The sequence below is a fragment of the Hippichthys cyanospilos genome, chromosome 21, assembly GCF_059441005.1.
Source record: "Hippichthys cyanospilos isolate Australia breed blue-spotted pipefish chromosome 21, RoL_Hcya_1.0, whole genome shotgun sequence".
In the NCBI taxonomy this organism is placed as follows: Eukaryota; Metazoa; Chordata; class Actinopteri; order Syngnathiformes; family Syngnathidae; genus Hippichthys; species Hippichthys cyanospilos.
Window position 1 is genome coordinate 11680975 of NC_142389.1, and position 20140 is coordinate 11701114.

At 38.2% G+C, this 20140-nt stretch overlaps 1 protein-coding gene across 2 annotated transcripts in view; it reads left to right on the plus strand.

Annotated features, from left to right (window-relative positions):
• Window positions 1-20140, plus strand: part of LOC148406615 (CMP-N-acetylneuraminate-beta-galactosamide-alpha-2,3-sialyltransferase 1-like) — a 50814-nt gene that overhangs the window by 12766 nt on the left and 17908 nt on the right. The window contains exons 2-3 of one of the 2 annotated variants that reach the window (XM_088404206.1): window positions 15830-16231; window positions 16358-16400. In XM_088404206.1, coding sequence (XP_088260332.1) covers window positions 16116-16231; window positions 16358-16400 — 159 coding nt within the window. In that variant the 5' untranslated portion in view covers window positions 15830-16115. Of the gene's footprint in view, window positions 1-15829; window positions 16401-20140 lie in introns of both variants that reach the window. The other variant, XM_088404205.1, reaches the window with a different exon arrangement.

Below are 20140 nucleotides of genomic sequence, written 5' to 3' on the forward strand. Positions count from 1 at the left end.
AACTGATGTTCGCTCCATTGCCACCTATAATAGTACACTATGTGCAATACAATTACACTAAAAGCATTCCAATACACTGTACAAGCTTGTCAGTAATCAGTCATCAGAAATATTACTCGATCTTGATAAAGATGATAAAGAACACATGCCTGTCAGTATTACTATTATTATATCTGTCTACATACTCTCTATGGTGTTTCTAATTACTTGCTAGCATGAAGCTAGCAGACTTGAAAGTAAAGTTGTTTGCATGTGTACTTACAGAGAAGAAAGAGGTGAACGAGAAATCTTATCAAGATCATAATTGCAAATTTGCTCCAATCAAGTCAAGTTAATGAAATCTTAAAGATAATGTGGACACTCAGACTTTGTCCTTTCATTTCATTAACATTGATTGTTTGAGTGCATGTAAATCTACAATTGAAATGCTGCCACGCGTCAGACCGCATTTACTTTAAAAGACGAGAACTTTGGCACACGGCTCGGGTTGATAATATTGATGAATAAAGTTTTCGAGGCGGTTTCTCCATAAGGTTGCTCGGCACTGTAGTGGGAGTTCTCAGTACGAACAACCTGCAGTGGTCAGATAACGCTATGGCCGTGTAGATTAGACGAGGTAGAGCTAACGCTTTTCCCCGAGGACGTTCAGGTGATTTAATACTTGCGTCTTAATCCACCCCACCCCCCTACCCCTCCCCTACATCCACACACACGCGCACACACAAACACACGACTGTAACTGTCATGCTGTGCCTTGAGGGGGGGGGGGGATGTCCCTGGACGTTCCTAACATGCTTTAGAAGTTCCAAAGCATCCTTGATGTTTGATTCTGGAAGTACAGTAAATGGAGAAATGTAGCCCATAATGGCATCTATTTACATTTAGTAATCAAGACATGAGTACCAGGCATACCAGACACCTTTATAGGCTATCAAATTTCAAACAAAATAATCTATCTCAAAAGAAAATAAGAACCTTAATGTATCTCTCGTGTGTGTGTATGTATGTATATGTATGTGTTTCTCATTGATTCATGAACATCTGATCCTTTATCAAATTATTCTATAAATATTGATTGAAAATATAAAAAGACTTGAAAATCTGTCCCTGGAATTGAACGAGCTAACTGTTCCAAATCCTTGGATTTTCATTTTCTCAACGGTGAATATTTTCCAAATTCAGTCATTACTTTACTTTTACTATATGTTACAGGCCAAACCAAAAGCTGGATGTATGAAATTATGTTTTTGCATTCCCTACACTCAGATGGACACAAAACCATGCTTCAGTCAATTGATTCATCGACAGATGGTCACAGAATTGTTGCCTCATTTTTAGAGTGTGAGTGTATTATTAGGACTTCCTGTTTACCTGTTTATTTTTGGCCCCTGTCAATCATCCAGTACAATATGAATTGAGGCACAGCTTCGATTAGAGGAAGGATATTAGCACAGTTGGTGGCGTGTGTCGGCGAAAGTAGCGACTCTCATCAGAATTAGTGCAAGGTCGCAATCATTTTCCAATCTTGCGACAAGAGCAGTAATTAAATGTTAAGGGGCTTAACTTTGAAACCAGTCAGTTAATGAAGTAATTAAAAATAATGGTTTGTACAAAATAACGGTATCACACCACTATGGTACCATAATCCCTTCACCGGTTGCTTTCCTGTTTGAACAAACAAGCCACACCGCAGTTCTCCAGAGAGCCCAGCATTTGATTTGAGGTTAATCTAGAACAGATCAAATACCCGTCCAACCCGACTCACGCGGCGAGAGAGAAATTGTTACCAAAAGCAGTCAAGCATTTGGTGTTATGTGGAGTGACGCACAATCCGGCTTAATTAAAGCTTGTCGAAAATGAAACAAAGAGATGCAGTTGTAGGACAAGATGTGCTTGGCGGTTTCCTTTCGAGCATCTTGCCAAATTGTCAGCCAAATCCTCCCGAGTCTATTTCCCTATCGTAATTTGGTCGGCTGCCACGTGGAAATTCTTTTTGACGATGAATCACCTTGTGCTTTCCTGTTATCTCCCTCACATGACGTCATGTGTAATAAAAGGTCTTCCTACCCGTGTAAGGTCATTAACTGTGTGAGTAAAATCACGCCAAGAAAAAGGCGAATGATGACAAAAATGCAAATTAAAGTGATCATTTCCATGTTGTTCCCTCAGTGCTAATGATTAATGGGACAGCCTGGCTTAGAGATGGAGAACTTCCTTGACAAATCACATTAATAAAGAGGCTGTTTTATATTCTCATCCTGCTATCACTGGAAGTGCAGAAAGCCTCATAATAATGCTGCTAAAAACACTCAAATGTGGTTACAAAAAACATGCAAATGGAATAGACGGATCTCTTTTGATTAATACAGAGACAGATGTCCCATTTCAGAAAGACAACCCACATCAATAAACTTGCCTGCCCTACATTCTGTTCACCTTGCGATCAACTCCTCCCCCTAAAAAAATGGCTGCTTGCTCAAAGGGTGGACATTTTCCATTTGAGGGCTATGGCCATCCATTGATCACATTATAACTCAGCAGCGTGCTGACGCTTATATTTAGGGCTCAATTTTCAAAACAGTGCACGTCCGTTCAGCGTAAAAACTGTCCCATCTCGAGATTTGTGCCAAGGCATATCTAGTTCACTATGTTTTGAAATTTGTCTGAGTGGACCAAGCGTGTTCGCCCTTAGAAATTATTGACACACCTGACAATTTGGTGACAAAAAGTAGGATTGGAGTAGAATATGTATGTATGTGTATATACATACATATTTTACTCCAATCCTACTTTTTGTCACCAAATTGTCAGTAGTGTCAACATATGAATCGACGAGGTAGAGCTAACGCTTTTCCCAGAGGACGACAAGATTGTTCACCCTTAGAAATTATTGAGTGTGTATATATATGTATATATATATATATATATATATATATATATATATATATATATATATATATATATATATATATATATATATATATATATATATATATATATATATATATATATATATATATATATATATATATGTTACAAAGTAGATTACTACGTTTTTTAGTCCCCTCTTTACAGCATTTTTCCAGCTTTACAGCATTGAGAACTGTCATGACCTGTGGGGTTTGCTGTGTTTATGTTGTTTTGCCTCCCTCTTCAGGCGTTTTTAGGTTTTTGCTCTTTTTTTCTGGTCATGTCAAACTGCTTACGCTGCAATGTGTCACTAAGATATTGGTCGGCTAGTGGTCGGTGTAGCATTGCCACTATGTGGCCGATATGCTTAAGATTTGATCTAGTGTTATGTGGCCGATATGCTTAAGATTTGATCTAGTGTGAGTGCTTACAATATTGTATTTATTGTGCATTTTAGTGCTTGATTCAACTTAAGAAGATGATTAGTATGCAAACAAAGCTAGAGATAATCAAGAAATACGAAGAAGGCTAGGCTAGACCACCCTTTCGAGGGATTATGGCCGTAAGTAGCTCAAGTCAACATGTATATATATATATATATATATATATATATATATATATATATATATATATATATATATATATATATATATATATATATTTTGTTACATATCTTTAATAGAATAATCTCCAAAATGGTGGCAGGTTAGCCTGGTCCTTGTTGCACTGAGCCTGTATCAACAGACGGCTTGAGGCCAAGAGTAAAGTGCTGTGTGAGTGTTCCAAAATGGCAAAGTGGAGCTAGGGGAACAATCGACGGCGTGACGGCTCATCTCGAGCTGAACTGCTTTGTGCTTCCATTCAGGGACGACGGGCGAAGGAGGTAACTCTCTGGGGAAATGTTGGTGCTCCGGGCTGCTGAACGGAAAAGTGTGTGAAGGACATGCATTAAAGCTTAGTACACGGCAGTATGTGGAGGAAATATTGTTACCAAGATACATTTGATGAGTAGAAGGCACAAAGCTAGGAATGTTGAAGAACCTGTAATATTCTATGTGTTTATAGATGTGTATTTATTTATGTAGCACTCATTATACTATTTTGTTACCAACTTTTAATTTGTATATACAATTTTGATGTTTTTACCCGGGGTTTTACATGCATTAGCTAATTAATGTAGGTTTGGATTGCCCACCATATGGCAAATTTGCGTTATGTTATTCGCATATATATATATATATATATATATATATATATATATATATATATATATATATATATATATATATATATATATATATACAGTCGGCCCCCGGCTTACGAGCACCCTGATTTACGAACAATTCGCCTTACGAGCGTGGATCAGGGAGATATTTGTCCTACGCTTACGAACAAACCTCTCGCCTTACGAGCAATTCGACATGCCGGCCATTGAGTATGTAGAAATGTTCTCGTTTAATTGCGTCAATTAAATCGACAGTAGCGACATCATCAATCATCAGTAGATACTTGTGGCAGTAACGTGAACGCTATTGGTCTTACAACGTCACACTGACTGTCTCACTCACGGTGTCTAAATATATTACCATTTAAGTGTAGTGTTTGTACAGCTAAAGGGAAAAACAGCTGACATGAAATTAAATGTGCCGATTGCAGGACAAAGAATTGTCATTGGTTTAAATGTGTGTTTTTTTTAAATTAATTGTCAATACATTCCAACCGTTTAAAAAAAAAGTGCGAATAATTATCAGTCAGTCACGGAGATGCGAATATGCTATTGGTCGATTAAGGTCACCCGGTCTCACTCACGGAGATGCTATTGGCCGGCGTCACACGTCAATCACAGAAATGCCGATATGCTATTGGCCGAACGCCTTTATCTAGCTTGAAGGGACAGGATGGAAGGAAGCAGAGAAAATTAGTGAAAAACGGAATGTTGTGAAGACTTTGCAAACTTTATCTGTTAGACATAGCTTCTAAAATTACTAGCAGTGGTAAAGAAAGAAATAAGAGGATGATGTTTTAGTATCTGCGTGATTTGCACCCTGACTGAAAGAGTTACTGTAACACTGTAAGACCAATAGCATATATATCGCCGTGTTAACTTTGAGCGTTGGACTCTACCCCCTATGCTTGTACCCAGCTCAAGTCTCGTCGTTTCAAAGGTAAAAGCTAGTTATCCAATGTATTTATTATAAAATGCAAGTGTACAGCAGATTATGTCACTCAATTTTAATATATGTATACAGTGTGTCGTTTTTACCTAAGGCTTCTGCGCGCGATGCACGCATTCACGAATTAACATGGGTTTGGATTGCCCGCTATACGAGCAATTCGAGACACGAGCGTAGCCGCTGAACGGATTAAGTTCGTAACCCGGGGGCCCACTGTATATATATATATATATATATATATATATATATATATATATATATATATATATATATATATATATATATATATATATATATATAAAACAAGTCAGCACAAAGGTAACATGATTTTTTTCTAGCAGTTTAAAAAATAAATGATACTATGTACTATATACAATATATATATATATATATATATATATATATATATATATATATATATATATATATATATATATATATATATATATATATATATATATATATTTATATATATATATATATATATATATATATATATATATATATATATATATATATATATATATATATATATACAATATATACATATACATATACATATCGTAACGTGATCCAAACCTATGTTAATTTGCTAATGCATCTAAAACCGCGAGTAAAAACGCCAAAATTGTATATACAAATTAAAGATTGTTATCAAAATGGTATAGCGAGTGCTTTTTATATATAATATGCATGTATACAATTAAATAATATCATAAAGTGCACTATAAATACGTTTTTGTAATCACTCACAGAAGAACAAACCTTGAAATTTTGGAGTAAGTGATGCCGACCAATAGCAGACCAGCATCTTGGTGACCTTTTTTCCTCATCAGTTGAATTTCATGGCCTGTAAAAACAAGTCAGCACAAAGGTAACATGATTTTTTTCTAGCAGTTTAAAAAATAAATGATACTATGTACTTTCCTGCACAGACAGAGTGTAACAATGTGGTCCAAATCAATACCTTACCAAAAAATGTATTTTTTTGCTGGGCTTGAATGATCTCGCCCTCAAAATGTCAGGAGCAAGATAGAACAGAACTTTTTTAAAGTACCTTAAAAATCCACTACCACACGCAGGAATAAAGCACAAGCTGAACCTATCACTATCAGAAAGTTTGACCTTTAACTTTTCTCACAGTCAGACTTACAGTAATTCGCACCTCACCCAAAAAAAATGTGAGTGCTTATCTCGTGTTTGTTTTTAATCCGACAACAGATCTACCTTCATATTGGCGAGCTTTCAGCGCTGAACTTCTCCACTTCCTTTAATCATGTGAACAGACTTCAATGCACTCTGAAAGCCTCTTTATGCACTCGAGCAAGAAACAGCCGTCACCGCCGCAGCCTTTTTTTTTAATATGAAGATAAAACGCTGCCTGAAAGCCAATATGTGAGAATAAAACTCTCCCAAGTAAAGCGCCCAACTTAAAGCCTCTGCGGATTTGCAGATGTGATGCCATCAAATGTAAAAAATCTTTTCATTTCACATTCTCTCAGTCACAGTATTGGATTTAGAGTGGGAAAATCACACTGGAGGTTTTTTCTCTCCCTTCGGAAACAAAATGTCACAGACCTACACGTCTTTCTACGTTTGAACTCATAATTAAACCAATGCATTTTTTTTTTCATAAATGTCGTATAAGGGACCCCTGTTAATTCATGATTCGGAATTTTTTTGTGAAACATAACTTTCATAAACCGCCCTTGATTTTTTTCCAAACCATCGGCAGGAGGTGAAAATATCAGACTGAAGCAACACATGTAGACAAACAATATAATACAGAGGGGCCCCGTTTTACGAGATTAAGCCATTCCGTGGTTGGGCTCGTAAGACGAATTCACCACATGGCGGGCAATCCAAACCTATGTTAAATACCTAATGTGTTTTGAACCCCAGGTAAAAACATCAAAATTGTACACACATATTAAAAATTGGTACCAAAATATATAGTAAGTGCTACATATGTATATAATATACACGAATACAATCAGAGGCATCAAAAATAAAAACTATAGAAAGGATTTATTTACCTTTGAGCTGCGCTTGTTATGCCCATACTCCCTAGTAAGGGTACCCTAGGCTAGGAAAGCTTCGTATTTCTTGATTATCTGAAGCTTTGTTTCCATATAAATTATCTTCTTACTTCTCTCTTTAACATCACTAGCAATCTTGTGACCCATGGCTAACCCTTTCATCTTTGAATTAAGCAGTAAAATGCACGTAAATACAGTTTTGTAACCACTCGCAATAAAACAAAGCTTTACCAATCCGCCTTTTTGAAATGAGTGAGGCCGACCAATAGCAGACCAGCATCTCCATGAAGAGATGCTGACCAATAGCAGACCACCATTGTAGTGACGTGTTGCATGGTGGGCAACAGAAAATAAGTGCAATTACCTAAAAGCACCTGCCGATGGAACAAAACAACAAAAATACAGCCAACCCCCTAGGGTCAGGACAATTGTTTTTGTCACAAAGCTGGAAAAAAAATCGTTAAGAGGGGACACAAAAACCCAGTATTCCGTGTCGCAACATGAAAAAAAAAACATAAGCCAGGGACGCTGTAATATGGGGGTCCACTGTACTCAGGCATAATAATGGCAGGTATATTTTCTTTATCTACTGCAAGGAATGATTAATGTTGTTTCAGTTTACTGTGACTTACTGGTTGTTTTTTTTTGTTTGTTTTTTTGTTTTGTTTTTAGTTATTCTTGTAGTATTCTTTGTATCTTCATGACAGTATTATACTGTGCGTGTTGCAAATTCCCACAACACATTAGGCCTTAACCCTTTCACTCCCGTTGGGACAATGCCTCCCACAACTTTGCAAAAAAATCACAGTTGGCTATAGGAATCGTAGATATAAGATGAGATGGCATCCCAGTGGTTCATTACATACCTAACTACAGATTCTAGTGACATTTAAAAACTTTTCCATACACAACAAGCTAGGTTACATTGTACAATTTCTTGTGAATTAACGATCTAGTACTGAGAAAATATATAGATAATATGTACAATACAGTATATGTATTTTACTATATATTACACTGATTATTATGTATTGTAAGCATTTGGGGATAATTTTCACTTCTCTGACTCATTTCTTGTACAAGTATTGTGGTCCATGGGATATGTAGTCCCAGTGGTAGTTCTTGGTGGAAAAGGAAGTGGTCATTTTTAAACATATTTTACAAGTATCTTAGACAGATAAACAATTAATACATAACTTTAATTTAAAAACATACTAATTGGTAGAGAAAGGGTTAAAGGGCTAGTACACATTTGTGCCATTTTCAGCAGCAAACGTGTGAGTTCTTCTATAATTAATTTGACAGCTACATTGTTTTTCATAACTTTAACCTGTACTTATTGTGTTGATTGTACATGAATACTAATTTTCAGATCATTTATAGACATATTAACTTTTTACTGCTGTAAATACATTAAAAAAAAAAATCCCTTTCACATGAAATTTGAAGTTCCATTGAATTTTTTTTGGACCAGTTCGGTCCTATTTTCAAGTGCAACTTGCTTTATTTCATCATGTTTAATTTATCTATCATCAGTTTTCTGTTTATGTCTCTGCCACTTGGATTCCCTACAAGTGCGATGCTGTATTTATTCATCTGATTTATTTAGCTACAATAGTCTTTGTTCCTTTGTTTTGCTCTGAGGGCCCTTGTTTTCGCTGATGGCGTACTTGTCTTGTCAGGCCTTCAGTTGTGACCTGCCAAAAAACGAGACGTCAACATCCCGCAAGACAATAGCGTTCCTTTTTGGGCCGACGTATCTAATTCGTCGCTGCATCCTAACACGACAGCCAACGTCACAACCAGTAAACACACTGAGAAAATGACCTGCAGATCCCAAAGAGTAAAATAGGACGCAATATAGAGCGAGCCCCCTCCTTTTGCAGCTACAACGACTTCCATTGTGACTTTGACGACAAAGCAAAGGCTGCAGAAACTGTGACTGTGCTCCATTAATGGACCAAATTAACAAAACAAAACCAAAAAATGCTGATGTCTACCTTACATCTTCAACATAGCTGCTGGGTCAGAATCATACTTTAAGGCTATGGCCGCACAAGGATTTTTAAAACTACATGTTTTTCTCTTATGTGTCCAAAAAAGAATCATATCTGACAACACAACATTGCTAAATAATACAAAGGTCTGCAAATAATGATTCTCTTAACTCATTAACTACCATTGACGGCAATAGACATCAAAGAACCATTTTAACTCAGCTGCAGTGAATAATTTAACTCATTCGGCTACATAAATCAAAAAGCCATTTTAACTGGGCTGGAAATAAATTAGTTAATATTCGATTAATATGTTATTGGTCGATTAATCCAGCTGTTCTGCGAATACAAGTACCCCTGGGGGTACATGAAGGTACTTCAGGAGGTATGCGACATTTTAGCACGTATCAGGAAATCTGATCTAATTCTGTTTTTAATATAACTTAAAATAAATTTAAGGCTCAGATCGTACTGCATATATTATATATGTTAGATCTTGGTAACAGCAACCGCATATTTTTCTTTTCAAATAAAGAGCAAATATATTTGAACAGGAAGCAACTAATGAATATCAGCCCATTTTTTAATTGTAAATTACAATCAGTCACTAGTCACCAAACAATGGTCTTTTTTAAAAAATGATTTATCATTGTTTTTGGGGGGATAGTGAGGAGGGATTAAGTGACAGGAACCATATAATTTGTATGTATATCAGACCATTTTTTACTGTAAATTACAATCAGTCAGTAGTCACCAAACCATGGTCTATTTTTTAAAAATGATTTGTCATTGTTTTTGGGAGAAAGTAAGGAGGGATTAAGTGTGGTGGTACTAGTGATAATAAGTACTTGGTATCGTATCAGTGACTACTCAAGAGTTGGGTACTTATACTGGTATCGATCTGAAAAAAAGTAGCATCACACATACCAAAGAAAAAAGCAGGAAATATTTACCTTTGACAAGCTAAATTTCCTTGCATATGCACAATTTTAAATTATGAAAGGGTATGTTAACGATTCATCAATTGTCAAAAATATCATGACTATTTCTTTTTCAACATTATTTTTTCAACGCTGGAATTTATAGATTTTAGCTTCCATTCAGGGAATGCCTGAACCTAACCTTAGCCTAAAATATGTAAAGTATATATTGTAAAATATGATATATCAAAATATATGGTTTTATATATATATATATATATATATATATATATATATATATATATATATATATATATATATATATATATATATATATATATATATATATATATATATATATATATATATATACATATATATATAATATAAAATATATATGGCTTTATTTATTTTTCCACACATTATTCTTGAAGTGACATGTTAAAAAAAATCTGCCCATCCCCTTGATTTACTATACCAAAAATAATATTTTATTTATTGTCATTCGAATAATCCATTCGTGATTCCAGAGTGTCGCCATGCACCAAGTGACGGAAGTAACAGGTTAATGAATATAAATTACCTGGCATGTTAGAATGTGAAGTGCATTCATTTTGTGAGTCACAAACAATCCTCCCACGAGTCAGCTTGAAAGTGGTTGATTACATTCTCGGCACAGAGGACGAATTTCGTTTGACAAGGTGAATATTTTGTGCCTCGTGATGAGTACGCCGACCTTCTATCACTTTTTTTCATTTTGTCCGTCAGGTTCGCGTTTGGGGCATATAAAGGCGAAGACAAACCTTCACATTTTTCGGAGGTCTCATACAAACCGTTCCCGAGGAACAGAAGACTTTCGTATAGCGACATCCCGCCAAGGTGATGACTTTTCAAAATGGAAGATTAGGGCCCTCCTCCCACTTGCTTTGAGTGCAGCGTTTGCTGTCTCAGCTTGGCAAACTTTGATCAGCGTAAGTCTGCCATCCTTCAGTAAGACAAGGTCAGGCGACCCAGAAGTGATGTCTCAAAACGTCGCCAGCTGTCGGAGAGTACTCAAGATACGGCGGCGGTGGGGGGAAAGGGCTTCAAAGTGATCCGAGTCAAACAACGGCTTCGTTTATGGGGAGGAGCAGCTCTGTTCATTGGAGTGTCCCCAGGTTGTCAAATCTTCTCCCAGTAGACAATAACCCAGCTCGGCTTGTATGCAAATTTGCAGTCCACTGTGACTTATAGCGGCAAGTGGTGCCTTCGTGTGCGACGGCTTATGTCCTTGTTGCTGATAATGAGCGTCTGAACAAGATAAGTGCTTATAAAAAAATATATATATATCAAAAATGGTTGGATGAATTCACAAGCATATAGTCTATATACTCTGAAGAACAACTATTGTAAGATCACGGAGGTTTACACAAGGGCTGTAATTGTGTGTTATACTGCCCCAGGTGGCCATGGTGCAAATTTCAGAGAGCGCCACGATATCCATTAAATTGAAGCCAACAATGTAAAGAAAGCCAAAATGTTACCCAAAACCACAACGTTCCCTTCTCCAAGTAATGTTATGTTTTTGCACATTGTATTTTTTTCACAATGTTGCAATTTTATCCTCATGAAATGGAAACTTCATGGTAATGTAAATACAATGCTTACATTAAGACTCAACATAAAAAATATATTATAGATCGCTAGAATTGTTACATAGGAAAATATACTTTAAAGGGAAATTAAAACTTTTACGTTCATTAAAACCTTCTCTTAGTTTCACGAGAGCCATGTAATATTAGAAAAGAACAAATTCCAACTACATTTTCATAGACATTTGAAATTAGGCATGATAATAACCACTGTTTTTCATTGTAGTGAAGGGATACATTTTTATACTAAGTTATTTTACATAAAAACTAAGTTTTTAAGTTACGACAAAAATAATACAAGTAAAAAAAAAGACTATATATAATATTTGTAGAAGAATTATGTACAGTCATTTAGAGAAAATTAGTATTTTTACAATAATTTCATGTAAATTAGCATCAGAAAAAAATATTTTTGAGAACTAGCGTAATTTTACAATGCTCGATTTACACTTGAGTCGGAATATTTGTACTTTTTTTTTCCAATAACATGTAAGGCACAAAACAAATTTTACAAGATTAAACTTGAAATATTACATTAAAAAACATATATTAATATATAAGCATTTAAAATATGTATAAGATATCATTGTAAATTTACAATTAAGCTGGAATAATTGAATGAAAATTCTTCCAAAAAAATAATGTTGTAAGAAAGGCATCATTGTACAATTGAATTGAAAGCTTGAATTAAAATTAAATAGCATTACAAAAATTCATATTACAATGAAGTTACAATATGTTTATAAAGAAGTTTTTTCAACAGTAATTATGTGACAAAAGTCATAATTTTGTGAGAGTAATGTTGAAATATTCCATACAAATAAAATTTTCTTGTAAAATAGCATTCCAAAAATTTGTCATTTGTAAGAAAAAAGTGCTAAAATGTACTATTTTCAAATAGCATATAAAAACAGAATTTCCTGTTTCAATAAAGAAGGAATGAAGAATAGAGTTGCAATTTCTTTTCCTGACATAATATTGTTCATCTTTTGTGGTGATTTTTTTTTTTTTTTTTTTTTTTAACGTTTGTAGTGGTTCTGGCCCAGATGTGTTTCCAGAATGTACCGCCAGGCAATGCTGGTTGGTGATGAAAATGAAGGCCACTTGGACTCGGGCATCTTGTTTGGAAAAATATTTTATTCTATTGTTTCATACTGCTGATTTTAAAGCGGGCTCGCTCATGAGGCCAAGATGGTGAGCGCACACGGCTCTTAGTTCTAGTCTTAAAAACCCTCTATCTCTTCCTTTACGACTCAAATTACATGCCTTAGTCCACCTCTGCCAAATGTGGCACCTGACCATTGTTTTAGTTGTGGGGTGGTCAGGGGTCCAGTAACCCCCAGCCCCCAGGGCTGCTTCAGGAGGAATGCTTCCGTTCTCTGTTATCTGACTTAGAAGTTAAACTGACAAACACTACGACAGTGAGACTTTAGCAACATACTAAAGAAATTAATGAAAAAGTAAATGAAAGCTCAATGGTCATATCCCAAAATACACTACACTTTCCACCCATAAATTCCTTTTCACAATATGCTGATTATACTCTTGTAACATGACTTGTTTGGCCGTAAATGGTCATTCTTGTTGACTTGTTCACAAAGCTCTCAAGAACCAAACCGCTGTTGCATGCAAATCTGCTGTCCTCCTCCACTCAGCAACCAGCGAGCGGCGGCACATGGCAGCTTTCCTGCGCATCGGCTTGTGTCCTTCCTGCCAATAATAAGCGCCCGCCCGCTTCCTGCTTGGATCGGGAAAGCGACGGGCCCGCTGTGCCCCGGTGGCCTCCGAAGCCAATCCTCCTTGCTTCCCCTCCAGGGGTTACCATTTGAATGACCTGATCAATTTCTAATCAAGAAAGACCAGGAGGCTTTCTGGCGCCGTAATGTACTTTGCTACAAATCTTCCCTATGAGGGGGCGGCTTGTTAAGAGGAAAAGGGCAGGTTGAGTCTTTCCAGGGATCACTTTGCCTTGTATTACATCGTCCCTGCGCTATGTTGATTGCGCCATATCTTCTCTGGGAATCTGCTGTCAGCTAAATATAGATATATATAGCATTTATGAAAGCCCAAATGACCTGCTGGAAGATCCTGTTTGAATGCAGAGGGTGAAATAAAAAAGCCAAGGCACTGTGGGAATTCCGCCATCGGAGAAAATATGGGCTCAATAAAAAGCCATGCAACCTGTTTTTCAACCCGCGTCCGCCAAATGCAAAATGAGGTTCTGTGTTGATAATGCGCTCATCACAATGGTTACCGGGATGAGGAAAGCAAAAAGACAAATAACTACAGAAGCGATTAACATGACAATTTATGGCAGGCTGCCATGTGTCCCAATAAAGAACACATTAGTTCTGTTGAGCCTCCAATTTTCGCAGTGGATGCATTTTTAAAATAATTGATCCCACACACATTAAACACATCCAAACCATTTAAATATTTTAAAACTATTGCATGCTAAGGGGCGAACGTTAGCGGTTGCAGTGGAGGTAGCAGCTCTTTTCATCTCATCGGGTTCCATTCAAGGTCACAATTGTTCTTAAGACGTTCCTAGGTCATTCTGAAACAGTCTTATTTGCTTTTCCTTGCATCACAAAAAAGACTCTTTCATAATGTCTAAATTACCAAAAATTTGGCAAAATATAGCACAGCAGTTAAGAATGCCTTAAAGGGACAATGTGTAAGATTTAGACCGTTTTTCATTACAGCCAGCAGGAGATGCTGCATTTACCATTGTCTGTAGCTACGTATAACAGACATGACGGCCTCCGGAGGAGTGCCACCCCCCATGTAATATCATTTAATGATAACTAGACCTACGATTATATTTAAGGCATACTGTTGGTCATCAAGAACACATTTATTTGCAAGTTTTTGAAATTTATAATCATTTCATTTAATCCTTTTAAATGAAAAACAGTCTAAATCTTACACATTCTCTCTTTAAGAACAATTGTGACCTTGAAAAAAACCCTGACCAATACCCAAATGCATTCCCTTCATTTGTCAAAGCTATTTAAATGTATTTTTATTCAATATTTAAATTTTGGGGTCTCAGTGGGAAAGGGGCTCTAGACTACCCTTTGCATAATTTAACATTGATTGAATAAGGGGGCAGGTGTGCTTTCTTTAAGTTGAATATTTATTGCTCCCAGTTTAATGACATTAAAAAGATAAAACAAAATATTCAACCAAAACCTACTTGTACAATGATGATACGTCTGCTTATTAATGCTAACATAATGCAGAATGTCAGTTACGGGTTGATCATTTTTAGCATTGATTTGTTAAATTACATTTCACTTTTTTTTCATTAAAAAAATAAAAACTGAAGCCGATGGCCATTTTTCATTCCCATATGTCTGTGCATGTCATGTCAAAACCAACCAAATCATATAATATTGCTGGCTCAATGCTAAAATATAGTGTGGGATGCCTTTTTTGAGTTACTCATCATTAGCACATTTTTATTCAATTACTTTTCATAACTTTTTAAACTTTAAATTAAAAAAAATGAAGCTGATGGCCATTTTTCATTCCTGTATGTTGGTGCAAGTAATGTCACATCCAAGCAGAGGTTATAATAATGCATGTATGTTAGCTTAATGCTAAAATATAATGTTTAACGGACATTTTCGGGCTAGTAAAAAATGTAATTCCTTTTCAACATTTTTTTTTTTTTTTTAATTACAAGCAATACCACCCATGGCCACTTTCCATTGCCCTATGTCCATGCAAGACAGGTCACAGTGAAATCACGGACAAAATCTAAGTAAATAAGGATGTTGTCTATTCGATCAAGTGGTGATAATGACGCAGGTCATGGGGCGTCCCGACGAAAACGGGAAGGCCCCTAATCATAATTAGTAGAAAAGTTATGAATTAAGTGTATGTTTACCTAAGATAATTCTATGGCCATTTTATATGGAACATTTAGTCTTTTTTGTAATAAAATAAAACATATATTAAAAATCCCTTAGAAATGCAACCGAATCTTTTTGGTCGGCTTGAGAAAATTTTATGGGGGCTTTGTAATTCTATGAAGAGTGTGCAAACAAAAACAATTTAATAGAATTCTTTTGATAGATATCAAAATAAAAATGGAATCACTTTTGTGGGTCTTTTTTCTAGAAACTAAATGACCTAATGTTTGCATTTTAGGTAGATGATTAAACGAGCAGATGACCCATCAACCGCTGACCTTATTGAGGTGACGTGGAAGCGGAGCGAGCTGCATGAACCCCATTGGCCAGACCACATCAAACAAAGCATCACATTCCTAAATTGCATCAAGGACCTTTGGGAAAGCAGCTATGTGAAGTTCCAGGAACAGGAGAGCGGAACTTCTTCTTTTCCACGCATTTCACGCATTTTAAAATGATCCCGATGCTATTTTTATCCTCAGCGCACTCGAGGTTCCCGACCGAGTGACTCCAGGCGTGACAGCATGACGCTCCCAAAACACAAAAAGTTGAAGACTCTGGCACTGCTCTTGTGCATCGTGACGTTCACCACCTTCCTCTTCAGCTATACCTTGCGGGAGCCCTCCAGCTACTTCTTCAAGTACGCCTTCCGATTGGCCGCCTCCTCCAAGGGCTCATGCGCCTGTCGGCAGTGCATGACCGAGGCGGATGACGACCCTTGGTTCACGGAACGCTTCAATCTGTCCGTCCACCCGCTCTTGAGTAGAGACAACAGCGTCCTGTCGGATGAAACCTTCAAATGGTGGCAGGTATGTACTTGAAGTTTTTTGTAGCAGTTGTCAACTCGTCCATCATTAACTCGTTCTATCCCAAAGATATTTTAAAATTTTTTAGAGTCCAGACAAACATTCACTTTGAGATACTAATTTATATTTTTTTTCAATAATAATCATAATTATAATCATAAAGACTCAATCAATCTCAAAGGCATTTTAACTTGAAATTTTACATGTTTTACATTTTTAGGAGTCCAGACAAGCAATCACTTTCACCTACTAATTTATGTTTTTTTTGTTAAATGTTTTTTTTCTAAGGTAATAATCCCATCAACAAATCAAATACTCAAGTAACTGATTACCATACCCAAAGTAATCGATTACTGAGTTCACGCCACTCTTAGACCCTCACTTTAATCCAAAAAAAAAACAAAAAAAAACCCCATCTGAATTTTACAGAGCCCCTAAAGCAGGGGTGGGCAACTCCAGGCCTCGGGGGCCGGTGTCCTGCATGTTTTCCTGTTTTCTCTCTCAAACACACCTGAATCAAATGATTAGGATTATTCTCAAGCTCCAGCAGAGCTTGTTGATGAGCTAATGGTTTAAATCAGGTGTGTTGGAGAGAAAACTGGAAAACATGCAGGACACCGGCCCTCGAGGGCTGGAGTTGCCCACCCCTGCCCTAAAGGGACATGGAGAAAAAAAAAATATTGTGAGATCTCGCAATTTTTTTTTTCTCCATGTCCCTTTAGGGGTTCTGTAAAATTTGAATGTCTGGATCTTAGGAAAATAGCGTCAAAATATGTCTTTGGGATTTACTGAGTTAAATGTGTCGTATTTTGTCCAATCTTTTGATCTTTACATCAAAGTGATTTCACATCAAGGGGAAAGAATTGAAAAAAAAGAAGAAATTTAGGAGCAGAAGTTTCACCCATGTAAAATTTCAAGTTATTTAGTGACCTTGGAGTATGTCATCCCTTGGCAAAAATACTGCGAGAATGATGTGGAAGAAAATTACCTAAAAAAATGGTCAAAATACTGCACAAGGGTTAAGATCACCTGCAGTGGTAGATTTTGGTGTGATTGAATGAAATTTAAGGAAGTATGGGAGATTTAAACAGACTTTCTGTAGATTTCAAATCTAACACAGTGGGCCCCTGGTTTACGAGATTAATCCGTTCTGCGATTGGGCTCGTAACGCAAATTCACAGTATGTTAATCAGCTAATGTGTGTAAAACCCCAGGTTAAAACATCAAAATTGTGTACAATATACATATTAAAAATTGGTATCAAAATACTATAGTGAGTGTTACTTATATACTGTATATAATATACACGCATAAAATTAAACAAGATAGATAGATAGATAGATAGATAGATACTTTATTCATCCCCGTAGGGAAATTCACATTACCAGCAGTATCCTCAAGTCGAGATATAAAATATGAGAAATAAAGTACACAAGATACACATAAGTCCAGTACAGAAGTATACTTAAGGTGCTTGTTAACAGTGTAAACAGAATAGTGTGAATCGTTGGAGTCTAGTGCAAGTATAATTAAGGTGCTTGTATAAAGTGAATAGTGCAGTGCAGAGTATGAGGTTTAGAGTTTAATGTGAGCTTTTACTGCCCCGGGTGGAGTTGAAGAGCCTCATGGCATGGGGGAGGAATGATCTCCTCAGCCTGTCCGTGGAGCAGGACAGTGACAGCAATCTGTCACTGAAGCAGCTCCTCTGTCTGTGGATGATGCTGTGTAGTGGATGCGTTGGATTGTCCATGATTGATAGCAGCTTGTTTAGCGCTCGTCGCTCAGCCACAGTTGTCAGACTGTCCAGCTCTGTGCCCACAACCGAGCCCGCCTTCCTCACCAGTTTATCCAGACGCGAGGCGTCCTTCTTCTTGGTGCTGCCTCCCCAGCACACTACTGCGTAGAGGAGGGCGCTCGCCACAACAGTCTGGTAGAACATCTGCAGGAGCTTTTTGCAGATGTTGAAGGACGCCAGCCTTCTGAGGAAGTACAGTCGGCTCTGTCCTTTCCTGCACAGAGCTTCTGTGTTGGTAGTCCAATCCAGTTTATTGTCCAGCTGCACACCCAGGTATTTGTAGGTCTGGACAAACTCTACACATTCTCCTTTGATGGTTACTGGTTCCGGATGGGGTTTAGGCCTCCTGAAGTCCACCACCATCTCCCTGGTCTTGGTGGTGTTCAGGTGCAGATGGTTAGCGTCGCTCCATGAGACAAAGTCCTGGATCAGTTTCCTGTACTCCCCCTCCTGCCCACTCCTGATACATCCCACGATAGCAGTGTCGTCTGCAAACTTCTGCACGTGGCAGGACTCAGAGTTGTACTGGAAGTCTGACGTATACAGGGTGAACAGGACAGGAGACAGCACGGTCCCCTGTGGCGCTCCTGTGCTGCTGACAACAGTGTCGGACGTACAGCCCCCCAGTCTCACGTACTGGGGTCTGCCTGTCAGGTAGTCCGTAATCCATGCCACAAGGTGTGAGCCTACTCCCATCTCTGTCAGTTTACCACTGAGCAGCAGAGGCTGTATGGTGTTGAAGGCGCTGGAGAAGTCCAAAAAAGTAATCCTCACTGCACCACTGCCACTGTCCAGGTGAGAGAGGGATCGGTGTAGCATATAGATTATAGCGTCCTCCACTCCTACCTTCTCCTGGTAGGCAAACTGCAGGGGGTCAGTGGCATGGCGGACCTGTGGCCTCAGGTGGTGTAGCAGCAACCGCTCCATGGTCTTCATCACGTGTGATGTCAGGGCGACCGGCCTGAAGTCGTTGAGCTCCTCCGGTCGTGGTTTCTTTGGGACTGGGATAATGCAGGATGTCTTCCACAGCTGGGGGACCCTCCCCCGTTGCAGGCTCAGGTTGAAGATGCGCTGTAGAGGGTCTCCCAGCTCCAACGCACAAGCCTTCAGCAGTCGCGGGGATACTCCATCTGGACCTGCTGCCTTGTTGGGTCGCAGCCTCCTCAGCTCTCCACACACCTGGGCTGCAGTGATCTTGGGTGGGGGGGGGATGTCCTCCTCTGTGCTGGTGTCTAGGGGGGGAGGGTGAGCTAGGAGGGAAGCTGCAGTACTCCGGGGTGGGAACGAGTGGGGGTGGTCAAACCTGTTGAAAAAGTTATTCAGCTGGTTGACTCTCCCCCTATCTCCTTCCATGGCAGCACCCCGCTTTGTGCTGCAGCCGGTGATAGTCTTCATTCCATCCCACACCTCCTTTATGCTGTTGTTCTGCAGCTTCCGCTCCAATTTCCTCCTGTACTGCTCCTTCGCCTCCCGGAGCTGGACTCTGAGCTCCCTCTGCACCCGCTTTAGCTCCTGCTGATCACCGTCTTTAAAGGCCCTCTTCTTCTGGTTCAGAAGAAGTAGATTCAAAGCAGTCTCTCAGAGCCTGCTCTGCCTCAGTAGACCACTTCCTGAATGAGCGTGTGGTTGCTGGTAGCCTCCCCACTACAAACCAAAAGTGAGGAGGCTACCAGCAACCACACGCTCATTCAGGAAGTGGTCTACTGAGGCAGAGCAGGCTCTGAGAGACTGCTTTGAATCTACAGACTGGGATGTACTGCAGGGGTCACATGGGGGAGACATTGAGGAGGTGGCAAACTGCACTACAGACTACATCAACTTCTGCATGGACACTGTTGTTCCTGTAAGAACTGTTCGCTGCTATGCTAACAATAAGCCCTGGATCACGAGCGACATCAAAGGCCTTCTGAACCAGAAGAACAAAACAAAATCAAATATAAAAAATATA